Consider the following 13,393-nt stretch of genomic DNA (forward strand, 5'->3'; position numbering starts at 1 on the left):
ACCATAACACCTTGAACCCACAATCCATCAGCTGACTCCTGGGCCCTGTGCTTCGTACGTCGCTTACTACATCCAAGATCAAATGAAACATCCAAGACCAAATCATCGCGCTAACTCTGAGCTCGCTATTCCGGTTCCCCGAACACACCTGTTGTTGACGATTAGTATAGCTGGATGAAGTAATGTGAGATCACTGGGTGGCCCAACAGGGGCTACGCATCGATAGTAGAAACATTGATCGGCAACCCTTTGATTGGTCGGCGAAAATGTCGAAGGAGCGCGCTCGGTATTTTTCGGCAGCAGAGCAAGAACTCTTGAGTGAGGGATTTCAGGAGTTTCAGAGTTTAATTAAAACGCAAGGGAACACTGCAAAGGCTGCAAAAGCAAGGAGAGAGGGCTGGCAGAAAGTTGCTGACAAATCAAACTCGTAAGTAATTCAATAATAACAATAATAATGGAGTGGATTTATATAGCGCTTTTCAAGGCACCCAAAGCGCTTTACAATGCCACTATTCATTCACTCTCACATTCACACACTGGTGGAGGCAGCTACGGTTGTAGCCACAGCTGCCCTGGGGCAGACTGACAGAAGCCAGGCTGCCATATTGCGCCATCGGCCCCTCTGGCCAACACCAGTAGGCGGTAGGGTAGATTTATCATATCACACCATATTATCCAATATTATATTACATTATATTATATTATAATATGTTATATTATATCCCCTTTCACATTAGAGCCACAACAGGACCCACTAGAACATGGGAACAAGTAAAAGTGAAATATAAGAATATTCTACAGAATGGTAATATTTATCACTTATATTGCTTGTCGTCTCTTGGAAAGAGACCCTGGAATACTCTGTTTGTTTGTTCATAACAGCAACCAAGAAAAGGGCAGAGCAAAAAAAAAGACAGGTGGTGGTCCTGCACCCCCTCGTCAACAAGTTGGTTAAGTGAATAATACCCTCACGGGAAAATCGATATCTCTCTATGAGCACACTGTCGCGCTGAGCTAAAGGATCCTGTCTGTCCCGCAATATACGCTGAATTCTGAGGACTCTCCTTATCAATCTTGCACCTTCCGCAATGGGTTGCTCGCGTAAACGGACAGGATATGACTGCGACAGACTTCCCAAATCCACCTTCGCTTTTATAGCCGTGGTCTCTCATCTTGATTACACGAAGTAATTTACAATTACTACTCTGAAATATGAATTACATCTGTAATAATCACATACATGTAATAGAATGTTAATAGTACATTTCCCTTTTTTAGGGAATGACCTGTATGTATCTGTGTGAAATCAATAAAAGGATCAAGTGCTGCATTATCTTTAGTTACATTGATGTTATTTATTTATGGTGAAACAGTGGTGGAATATCGCTGTTGCTTTCGTATGAATGACGCGGACATACCTGCGTGGCCGCGATCTAATCCTGTTTACATAAAGTAAACCTGCTCCCCAGCAGGTTTACGCTTACGGCTCTGTTGCTATGACAGCAAGTCCCGGATGGGCTTCGGGGAACCGAACGATCCAGGATCACGCGAAATCGTCAACAATCTCATCCAGCTAACTCACTTAGCGCGGTACGAAGAACAGGCCCCTGGTGAAATGCAGAATAGAGGTCGTCTCTCAATGTGCAGCAAAAAAAACAAAAACAAAAGGACAGCAGGTGAGGGCATGAGGGGTAGGGATGTAAGCTAGCATAATGCCGCTGATGATATTAGCTAAAGCTGTTCAATGTCCAAAATCTCACTAACACCACGGTGCAGTAAATACACAATGTAACTGAAGAGTCAGTTGGCAAATCTATTCACACAGAAAACCAAATTATGTTATGAGTGTCTCGTAGGGTTGCCAACTCCCTGAAAAATAAATAAGGGACACCTCGTGGCCAGGGCCGGGCGACCCAATTGTCTTCACCCTTCCCAGTGTGGTGAATTTTCTAGCTCTTTTTTTGTGTGTGAAATTATTTTTTTAACCATTTGACTTGAATTTGATTTAAGTAGATGTGTATTCTTTGTGATATGAACACATGTGAAACAAATGATCATTTAGCCATTTATTTTTAGCTCAAAATGACAACATTAACACGATAAAACAGGTCTCCTTCTTAAACAGAAGCCTGTCATGCTTAACTTTTGAGAATATAAGTAAATCTTTCTTTAAAAGAACTCTGTCCTGCTTAACTTAAAATAATAGAAAACAATAGAAAGAAAAACATTCTTGTAACAGTGCACATTTAGTGCATTTAGTACAATTGGCTTCAGTTGAGGTATTATTTCAGCTTTTCTAATGCTAATCAGCTGCTCCTGTTTGTAAACCCACTTGCTCCCATGATTACGCATCTTAACTCATCATCATTATTCATCTATGTATTACTTTTATGTATTAGTCATCTATTTGTTGTAATCATCTATCCTTGCAGTTGTTTATTACACAAAATAAATTATATTATCACACTTCTGGCCACATAGCGCTGATATTCACTGCACATGCCCATATTAACTTTTTCCAGCCAGGTGTTTTCCTTTTCCCATTCTTCCCTTTCTCTGAGGGGAACAAACATTGCTGCTCTGATGCTGGGCTCACACTGTGCAGTTTTAGGCCCATTTTGAGCCGATTTTTTGAGTGATCGGACCGATTTTGGCCTTCATCGTGCATCGTGTAGTATACGTGGGGTAACGAGAAGTGATTAACACCTCACGACCAGCTCCCGATCATCAATCGCTCGTGAGGGTCTCACCACAGCCGCTCACACTGCTCGCGCGCAAACACGTAAACGTTGGTGTAAAAGATGGAGCAGCTCGGCTGTGCAGCGTGTGATCTGGACACAAGCGATGGAGGCACAACTTGTAGAACTTTGGAAAGCTCATCCGAGCCTTTTCGATGTGGCATCACAAAATTATCACGACCACAACAACCGTGAAAATAGTTGGATTTACATTGCTGCTCAGTCACAGCTGCCCGATCAATGTTTTTCATTAGCAATTTAGCAAAGTTGATGGTGGTGGTGGTGTGTCTGTGTGAGTGTAAGACGGAGAGAGAGAGCGCGACAGATTTTCTGTTATAACCTTCATTTTATGGAGGCACAGTGTGAGCACTCGGGTCGCATCAGAGCATCGGGCGGTATAGTGTGAGACCTGCATCGTGACCTACCAACTGCGAGTCAATCGTGCAGTTTGAGCAGGAGCTGAATAACGTGACTGAAAAAAAATTGCACAGTGTCTGCCCAGCTTTAGGTTTACTGTCGTCCGAGACTTGCACCGCAGTGTCTGCGTTTGTTTCCCTGTTGGCCATGCTTCTTGTTGTGGTCATTTGTTGTCTTCCGGTATTTTCTCCGTAAGCGACCTTTCCTCGACCAATGAGATGAGTGGTAATCTGAATTGTCATACTCGTAAGTGTGCTGTCAGCTCATTGGTCACAAAGCAGGAGAGGGGCTGGGAATTATGTTTTCAAACAAAGCGTTAATTCCATTAAAAGTTATAGACTACTTTTGATTCTCACTGTATTACGGGACAAAGTGCGTCCCTTATTAGCTCAATACGGGACGTGTACTTTTGTTTCGAAATACGGGACGATTCCGTATTTTAAGGGACGGTTGGCAACCCTAGTGCCTCGTAATTAGGTTTAATGTGATATTACGGCTCTTGTGCCAAAGACAAATTCAAATGAAAAAGCGCCAATTCTTTGACAACAGATAAAACAGCAAATAAGCTAACGGCTCTTTTTTAGCATGTTACATGGCGACACTCTAGACGTTTAACTACATTTGGCTGAAATATGGTAAATATTAATTCAAAAAATCAAGACATACCAAAAACGTAGAGTTGGCTGCTCGACTTGACTGAGATGGATGCCTTTTTTAAACCACGATCCAAAGCCCGCGAGATGAAATCACGCGTGGTTTCACGAGATTTAACGTTGCTATCTTATTGACTTACTTCACCTGAACATGATATGAACAATTTAATACACCCTTTCTGCATATCATGTAGTTTTTACACTATATAGTTACATTTAACTTTAAAACATGAGGCAATTGTGTTAAAGAGAGCATATAACCCCCGTGCTGGCCTCTCTGCACTGGCTGCCTGTGTCTTTTAGAGTTAATTTTAAAATTCTTATGTTTGTTTTTAAATGTCTACACAGTCTTGCCCCGCCTTACCTCTCTGAGCTTCTTCATCCCCACATACCCTGTCGGTCTCTCAGGTCAGCTGACCAGCTGCTCCTGGAGGTACCGAGATCCAGGAGGAAGCTCAGAGGGGACAGGGCCTTCTCTATTGTGGCTCCAAAATTATGGAATAATTTGCCCATGCATGTTAGAGAGGCCCCTTCACTGTCCACTTTTAAATCACGTCTTAAAACCCACTTTTATTCCTTGGCTTTTAACCTCAGTGAGACTTAGTTTCTTTTTTAATGCAGTAGTTATTTAATTAATGATTTCACTCTTCTTTTATTTGTTTTTTATTTATATCTCATGTAATTTTATTTTACAGTTCCAATGTACAGCACTTTGTGTCAGCTGTGGTTGTTTTAAAGTGCTTTATAAATAAAGTTGATGATGATGATGATGAAATACATGCAAGATGCTTACATAAATCCAAGAGATGGCCAGTCCCTTTTTTTCAGTGAGGGGTCTGGCCTTGACAACAGTCTGGTCAGTGAGCCACTCTGGAGAATTAATAAGCTGTTAAGAGTCTTGCTCAAGTCTCTTTCACTGTTATTAAAGAGTGAGGGACAAGTGCTCTTATCTTCCGTTCCCAAATTTATCTTGCTAGGTCAAGGTCCAGCATGGAATTATCATGAGCTTGCTTGTAAACTTCTGGTAGCACAACAAATGTTAAGCAGTTAGGTCCATAAAGTTTTCGAGTAATGACCCAATGTTGAGAATTTTGCCTTCGTACACCAAAACAGTGGATTTTAAATCAAACAAGACCCTCAGTTTTAATTCCAAGGGTTTAGCATGAATTGTTTAGGAACACATAACTAATTTTTAAAAGCTCAAAGTTAATTGAACAAACAAACATCAAGATTTAAAGTTCAAGATTGTTTTTCATATTTGGATTAAAATCCTTTACAGTCAATGACTGCCTGAAGTCCGGACCATATGGACATCACCAAATGCTATGCTTACCGTCTTGAGATGCTCTGCCATGCATTTACTGCAGCCCCATTCAGTTACACCCTATTGTAAATCCTCGGTACTTACTTACAGTAATGAAACCGTCTTATGATTGTTGACTTTGACAAATGCATGCGAATTTCCTAGAGGTTTTTCTGGGTTAGATATTGTAAATTTCACTTTAGTCCTCCTCCATGGTCTTCCAGGCCATTTGAGCTTGTTGCAAGTGCATTTCTCCTATTTTTTAAAAAATATATATTTCTGATATATTTATTTAGGTTTTAAGCCTAGTGATGGCCTTCTTCACCTACATTTCTTTGAACCTCATATCAATTCTGCCAGTGCAACAATAACTAAAATAAAAACTTCTTGGCAATCAATTATCCAATTATATTACATATTGATTGCCTGATTTAAAAGTCACTGTGGTAAAGTACGCAGACAAAATGACAAAAAATGTGTCACTGTCCAAAAACCTACGCACCTGACTGTACTTGAATGGATTTGAAAAAGACGGAAATTTGTTATCAGCATTTGTTTAGTATTTACTAAAATGGAGTTCACTGAATCACTAATTCAACCCTTTCAGTCTATGGTCTCATTTGTCACGTGCTTTTATGACTTATACTACAAACTGGACAAACCTCAAAGGATATAATTATGTTACAAAGAGTTTCCACCAGACTTGATCAACTATGGCTCCAACTCACCTGTGAATTTCATCACTGCGGTCTTGGTAGAAAGGTCTTTTGTCTGATAAGATGCAGTATTACTGAGGTGGAAGTGAAGGTCAGGCAAAGGTCTCTTTGACACATAGAATGACAAGAAACTGTGATGAAAGAGAAGACATGCTCTACATGTTTTATTCGTCCCATTCATCCCATTTTCTTTCTGTTAAACTTAAATATTTCAATTTTAATAGTGCAGTTAGTTGTGGGTTAGTTAATAGTTTCACAATGTTTTTGATGCCCTTTAGATTAAATTAAATTAAATTAACTTTCCGTGGTAAATTAATTATATAAAATTACTAGATGGTGGTAGACATAGTAGTGGTAGACAAGCAGAAAAAGACAGCTGTAGTGATAGATGTAGCGATACCAAAATGGTTTAAGGATGGTTTAATGACTCAAAAAAAAAATATTTTTTTCTTTTGTTTTGTATAACATTAACTTTAGATGTCAAAGGTCTTGTTTATTAGCAATGGGCAATAAAGGACAAAGGTATCACATATAATCAAGTATAGTGGAAGAGAGAAATTACAACTACTACACCGATGCAGTATCTTGGATGAATGATAAGATTAAACCTGCATTAGCTACATACAGATTTGGAGGAGTGCACATGTGCAATGGATCTGTAATAATAGTAAATGGCAGGAACAGTTTTAAAGTAAAAGAAATTTCAAATATATTCCTCTTGTATCAAATAGTGCAGACTTAAATGTTGCAGTTCTGCACTGAATATGGTTAGTGGTTAAGCTGTGACCAAGACTTTTGGCAAACAGATTCATGATGAAGTGGCCATTAAACATTCAATAGAGCACTTTGAGTGCTCTAGTAGAGTAGAGAAGCACTCTATAAGCTTGAGTCCATTTACCATTTAACTATTCATTGTCACACAGTTAGGATATTACCTTGGAAAAAAAAACATGAGCTTTAAACGGCCACATCAGCAATCAGATAGATGATGAGATAAGAGGGTGTGTGATTTAAAAGGAGCGGCAGAGTTTGAAAAGGGCACTCCTTGTTGCAGAGTCCTCCAGCTCACCCTCACCGCCACCATGACTTTCAACGGCACCTGGAAAGCTACTCAAAATGAGAACTATGACAAATTCATGGAAAAAATGGGTGAGTGCTAGAGCTGTCTTGATAAGCTGCTTCTGAATCTTCATTTTTTCTTAAATAAAGAATACTGATGTATTAATGTCTAAATATAATCTTTGCACCAAACTGATAGTCATGCACATTTTTTTGTGACTGCATTATAAGTGATTAGCCTTTAGACGGGTAAAACTTCCTGACATTGCTCAATCTATTGTGACCTTATTGTGTCTATCCACAGGAGTTAACATGGTGAAGAGGAAGCTGGCTGCTCACGACAACCTCAAGATTACCATCACACAGGAGGGAGACAAGTTTAACGTCAAGGAGAGCAGCACTTTCCGCAACATCGAAATTGAATTTACCCTCGGAGTCACCTTTGAGTACGCCCTTGCAGATGGAACAGAACTATCAGTAAGTTAAAGTGGCTCCTAGTTTTACTCACTTTAGACTTTCAACTTTTGAGTCCCTGTTACTAAGTCAACAATCCATACATCAAGCCTTGACTTTGCCCTCTGTTCAATACCGCAACTATAAAAGTGTCAAACAGCCTAGTCAGCCTTTGGACTTCTGCACAATATCCCCTCCTTGCCTGTTCTCTATTTCATTAATTTCCTCATCGTTGGTTTCAACTCTCAGGGTGCGTGGACCTTGGAGGGAGACGTGTTGAAGGGAATTTTCAAGAGAAAGGACAACGGAAAAGACCTGACGACAACCAGAATTGTTCAAGGAGATGAACTCATACAGGCAAGGCAGAGTTCCTACAAACGTATAAAAATAGAGATTATACATTCAGAAATATAAATTTTCATCCCGGCATAAAAAAATGTGAAGTTAAATAACAACTGTATTTGATTAATCTTTCTTCAACAGAGCTACACCTACGAAGGTGTGGATGCAAAGAGGATTTTCAAGAGGAGTTAGACCAAATCCATCTAAAGAACCGAATTGAAATATTTTCAGGGTTACATACAGTTTTGTGCCAAGTCATCAACAACATGTAACTCATCATATTTTAATAGCTGTATTAATAAAGTCACAACTGCCTATTAATTTGTGTGCTTGTTTCCTCTGCTTTTCATCAAATAATATTCTGTGGAAGCTCATGCAAAGTTAAACACACACACACACAAACACACGGTCAAGTGGCTAATTTAGTAGTGATACAATAATTGAAACTTTATTCAACAATGAATAAAAATAAATATATATTATCTACAAAAATATAAAGTGTAGACAGGTTTCACATGTTTCTTTAAACTGACATGAAGCATTTACTGTAATGTCAATAAATCAACTCAGCAGACCAAATGCACAGGACCAAAACCAAGCAGACGGCAGGATTCAGGGAGGCATCCCGAGGCTACTTATCAGGCATCGTCATCTTATAACTTCTTATAACTGATAAGATCAGTGACATGATAAGATCATGCAGAAAGCTTTCTTTTGTTTTGTGGTTTTACAGCGTAATTAGGTTGCTCCACTGTACGGGTAGCCCGAAATAAAAGAAACAGATCGATGCAATGCCAACTGTGACTTTAAGTGACACAGGAGAAAACCAGTCTCATCAAGCAGGCCTCGAGAGCAAATTCAAACTTTAACTGAAGACTACAAACTGTGAATGCAAGACATAATCGTATTTGCACAATTGGATTAAGTACTGTTAGTTTAACAGAGGGAATAGTTTTTGAACTGCTGAGTTTGCTGCCTGCAGCTGTGATTGTTACATCGAAGCCTGAAGGAGCCACTAAGAACCCCAATCCAACCTATAAATAACATTTTCACATACAGGAGTGTCAAATACGTCACCGGTAGCATTGCCTGCTCCAAATTTAATCGCAACATCGTCTATTTCCCTTCATTCATCATTTTTATTCTCTAAATGTGGTTCACCAACAAAGAACAAAACAACAACAAAAAATGAATTCACTGAAAGTGTCAAGGCACTGTTGATACAACTGAAGACACAATGTTCAGAATGTAAAATTAAACTTGTGAGGAAAAGAGAAGAGTTTTTTAAGATGAAGGAAAAAAAAACAAACCCACAATCATTATGAAGAAAAAACACTTCACATGTGAATCAACGTTAAGGTAATCTGGTTATTATTCGTGGACTGAGCTTCAGTTTATCGGTAATTTAGTTATTTAGTTACTTTTTCCATTAAATATATAGGAAGTCTTCAAAAAATAGCAGGGATTTATAATTACTACAGCACAATCAAGTTGTTTAAAGGCAGTCTAGTGTATATCATCGTGTACTGTATCAGTGAGCGATAGACTGGACTGCCTGTGAAGTCCAAGTCTTGTTTTTCTTATATTTAAACAGTGTAAGTAAACCATGACAAATACAAGTAGAAACACCCAAAAAAACGAAATGACCAACACAAATTTCAAATGTCTGTCGGGTCAAACACGGCATACATACACAGCTAAATGTGTTCAGTAGGAGTAAATACCTGGACAAAGGTTGATGTGATAAAAATGTAAGGTGAAAAAAAATATGTGTATATGGCATGATGGTTATAAAGAGACTTGGCAATCTAGTGAGTTGAAAAAAATATATATATATTGAGATTTGAAAAATGTGCATATAAAAAAAAGGATCTAAAAACACCAAAACCTGCTCTTAAAGTAATTATTTTTTAAAGTGAATGCATAGTATGCCTCTGACAGTTTGTTTTCCAACACATTGTTTGCATTATACATTTAGATTCAAAAATGTAAGCATAACATAATATTATGTATTCTAGTGTGAGCAAGAGAACATTCAAGTGTTTAAAAGGTTACAAATTGCTATTTGATGACTTTGTTTTATTACAATTGAATAAAATCAAACAGAATGTTATGTTTGCTGGAGTCAGTCCAGGATTATCATGCTCATGCTCAGGCTGTACAAACAGCTAGTATGACTCTGTAAAGGCCACATGCAGGTTTCAGAATATTAGTCTTACTATGAACAAGGATACTTGTGTGTTATGTTAAGTAGTATGGTTAATAGTTATGTCAGTTATATCAATTACATTGGCATTATTATGAAAATACCTGGAAATACAGACCTGCATTTAAATCTGCCTACTTTAAGAGGAAGACTGGGGAAAAATGGTTTTGACATCACTGGGAATTACAAAAAAAAGGTTACAAGAATCAGCACTGAAGACAAGAAAACACAAAAAGGTTGCACGACTGTGTATGGCGGTTACTAAATAGCCTGAAGGCTGCCCTGTGACATTGCCAATAAAACCAACCAATAAAACAAGTTACACATTTTTTTTCAAGGATGACATAAAATTGACCTTTACTGGGGGTGGTTTTCTCAAGTAAATGAACAATCGATCATCTTTTCCAGTACACTTTTTTTCTTTTTTTTTACATCAAAAGACTGACTGGTATGGGGCAGCCCACAGTCATTCATTAACAGAATAATGTTGTAAAATAACTGATAACTGATAACACTTAGAACACCTCAGTAAATAAATAAGAGTCACTGTTACAGCGTCTGTCCTCTGGTGACCTAAAGCCTCCAAAATGTGCATAAAACTCGTAAGGTGCTCAGAAATCATGAATACTTTTCCGATCTTACTCCTTTGACAGGGGTAATTAGATTAACTGCCTTTAACCTGCTATCGATGAGGCCAACCTTTGATGTTATTATGTTGTGTAGAATGACATCATAATCAGATAATGTATCTTTAGCATATCTTTTCATGATAGCATGCTCTTATTTGTGATCACACTCAATTCTTTTACCATACAGACCACAGCACATCATCTGTGATTCACCTTAATCTCTTTTGCCTTACCCTAAATATATTTGTATAGTTTAATTTCTGCAGCACTAGTGCACAAATAAAATATGTGCACTAAAATACAAATATTTTAAAACAGACATACGGTGATAAAAAAGAACGATCTAACCCTAAAAAAACTTCTTAGTGCAAACTGAAAACAGGGTTTTGTTGAAACGAAATCTTCGTGCAGCAACGCTACAAAACAAACGTTGATAATCCGTCAAGTCATACACAACAGCATTTAGAAATAGGTTTTATTTATGTGACAGGCTTGCATAAATAAGTTCGTCTCGGTTTGGAGGTGCCGTGGCTTCCTGACATATTTCCATTCTGTAAACTCTTTGGCATCCAGTTAATACTGCCCATCCATGTAAACAAAACTTACCAAGTTACACTCATAAAAAACCACGTTCATCCAGTCCTTTGGCTGTCACTGGGTTCCATTTTGCAGTGGGTTTATTGCTATTATGGCCTGTGAAGGAAAAAAAAAGAGTTTCCTTTAAAAAAAAACCTTGTTTTTACAACAGTCACGTGTCACTGACACAGCAACAAAGAAAACAATACGATATTGTCATTTTGTCCTTTCCAGTAACTTACTGGTTTTGTTTGGAGGCTTACTTGTTTCCGGTCTGGCTTTTGGCACATCTTGTGAATGTGTATCACTGTTATCTCTCCGCTCACTTGCAACCGTTGTCCGTGGCACCGTGGCAGAGAGGACAAGAGGCCTCTGGTTGTGGTACTTGAGACGGTATGTTTCCGTCATGCAGTTATCCACATTGAAGTATGTTGTCAGAGAAACCTCTTGAGCAGGCACTGCCTGTTCCATCCTGCATCCAGCTGCTCTTTCCTCGCTTTCACACGATGATGGGGTACTCCTTTCTGGGTCAGACCCTGACTTGGAGCTTGCATCTGAGAAGGTTCGGAGGCCCGACATGTCGGGCTTTCTGTGAGGACTGACGTAAGATGTAGACGAAAGACGAGGACTTGATGGAAAAGGTTCTTGGAGCATCCTGGGACGAAACACTGGGTGGCCTGTTTCCCCTTGGTGAGGAGTCCGTTGGCTGGGTCGAAGGTGAGGCAACCCTGTTGTACCAAGCTGACGCTGGCTGTTCAGTTGAAGAGGTTCTGCCGTCACATTGCTGGGAGGGTGGTATGGCAGGCTTATATGGGGACACTGAGAATCAGAGGCTGTGGCCTCGCTGTTACTGGAGAGGTAAGTGCTTTCTCTATCCTCTGGCTCAGAGAGAGCAAGATCATCAGAGCTGTTCCATTCTGAGCTGCTGGTTTTTGTAATGTGCCTCAGGTTTGTACTTTCTCCAGTGTGCCCTCTACAGTTTGTCATCTCCTGCTGCTCACTCTGCCTGCTGTCCGAGCCAGACGAGATCCTCTCAGAAGACCCTGCTTTTCTGGAGGTACTAGACGTGTACTTTGATTTCCGTCTACAGAAAAAGAGGAAATTAATTAAGATGTAAAAACTTAAAATTCATGTATATTGTCTTAAAGCATTTTGCTATATATTATTGCTATATTACATTTCAGTGTAATAACTTGGATTTATGCAAAACAACACATTTTGGGGTGCAAACTGAAGCAGCGCAAGTTTCCGACAACTTTTCAAACATCCAAGATCTACAACTTGCTGGCTGGCCTAATCACCGTAATCCAAACTACTCTGACATGTCACATGTATTTTTTTAAAGATATATTATACAACTGTACTTTTTCTCAGGTATCACTGATTTTCAATGAATGAAATGTCCAGAAATGTTCAGGAAGGAAGCTCAGCATCTGGTCTGGTTTGCTTTTTTTGTCAGCTGAAGTTTGGGGAGGAGAAACTAAAGTTTCCATGACAGCAGTGCTACAAAAATCTCTTCTATTAGTTATGCACACATCTATTTTTGATGTGGAGGGCATTGATTGTAGGAACATAACAAGTTTCCAGAGGTAAACTGAGTTTTAGAATCACAGTGTTGACTTTCTGGCTCCATCCTTTAGGTCTCCTCTTCCATTTCATTTAGCTCTCTGTCTGTGTTCTCAGTTTATACTAATTATGCGATTTGTTAATTTATCCAATATGACCCATTACACACTATAACCACAGTGCAAGTCATCCCTATATATACAGGTGGATTAAGTCCATCAACTTGAACTATTTTTTAAAAACTAAAGCCATTTTTATGTAATTCAAGAGAAACAACAAGAAACAACCTCGAACATGGACTGCTCTTTTGATGTGAATGTGAAACTTGATCATGGTTCTTTCCCTGAGGTTTGGGTTGATGTTTGCCTATAAAACAAAACAAAACAAAAAAACAGGATCAAAACAAAGCAGTAAACTGAATAAAACAGGAAACATCCAAAAAAGATAAATCCATCTTTTTATAAGGTTTATTATTACTATTATTACACAAGAAGAGCAAAACAAATAGTAAGACATGGAAAATCACAGGCTAATCAAAAGTCTAAACTAAGAAGGCAGCTGGGAGAAAATCATCTGTCTGACATCAAGGCTGTTGCCCTCTCAGGACACAAGGTGGCAGCAGCAGCAAGTTAATCTCACAAGACTTTCACACAGCTGGATGAATCAGTCAGCAAGCTCCCTCCATGCACCAGCGCAGCAAGAGGCAGTGTGGTGCTGAATTCCTTCCCTTTAAAA

General features: G+C 38.9%; 2 protein-coding genes across 4 annotated transcripts in view; one reads left to right on the forward strand and one right to left on the reverse strand.

The window, feature by feature from the left end:
* Positions 1-6,909: 6,909 nt before the first annotated feature.
* fabp2 (fatty acid binding protein 2, intestinal) lies at positions 6,910-7,873 on the forward strand. The gene is made up of 4 exons (XM_085355900.1): positions 6,910-6,976; positions 7,191-7,363; positions 7,589-7,696; positions 7,823-7,873. The coding sequence occupies exons 1-4, from the start codon at positions 6,910-6,912 to the stop codon at positions 7,871-7,873; spliced, it is 399 nt and encodes a 132-aa protein (XP_085212026.1).
* Positions 7,874-10,962: 3,089 nt separating this feature from the next.
* The window catches only part of usp53b (ubiquitin specific peptidase 53b), a 29,753-nt gene continuing 27,322 nt past the window's right edge, over positions 10,963-13,393 (reverse strand). The window contains exons 14-16 of one of the 3 annotated variants that reach the window (XM_085356951.1): positions 12,946-13,024; positions 11,356-12,176; positions 10,963-11,209 (exon numbers count right to left, since the gene is read on the reverse strand). In XM_085356951.1, the coding sequence (XP_085213077.1) occupies positions 11,133-11,209; positions 11,356-12,176; positions 12,946-13,024 (977 nt within the window). In that variant the 3' untranslated portion in view covers positions 10,963-11,132. Of the gene's footprint in view, positions 11,210-11,334; positions 12,177-12,942; positions 13,025-13,393 lie in introns of all 3 variants that reach the window. The other 2 variants (XM_085356950.1, XM_085356952.1) reach the window with 2 other exon arrangements.

This window comes from Diplotaxodon limnothrissa, linkage group LG6 (assembly GCF_057381915.1).
Source record: "Diplotaxodon limnothrissa isolate DT_005_m linkage group LG6, D_limnothrissa_male_GT1.1, whole genome shotgun sequence".
NCBI lineage: Eukaryota > Metazoa > Chordata > Actinopteri > Cichliformes > Cichlidae > Diplotaxodon > Diplotaxodon limnothrissa.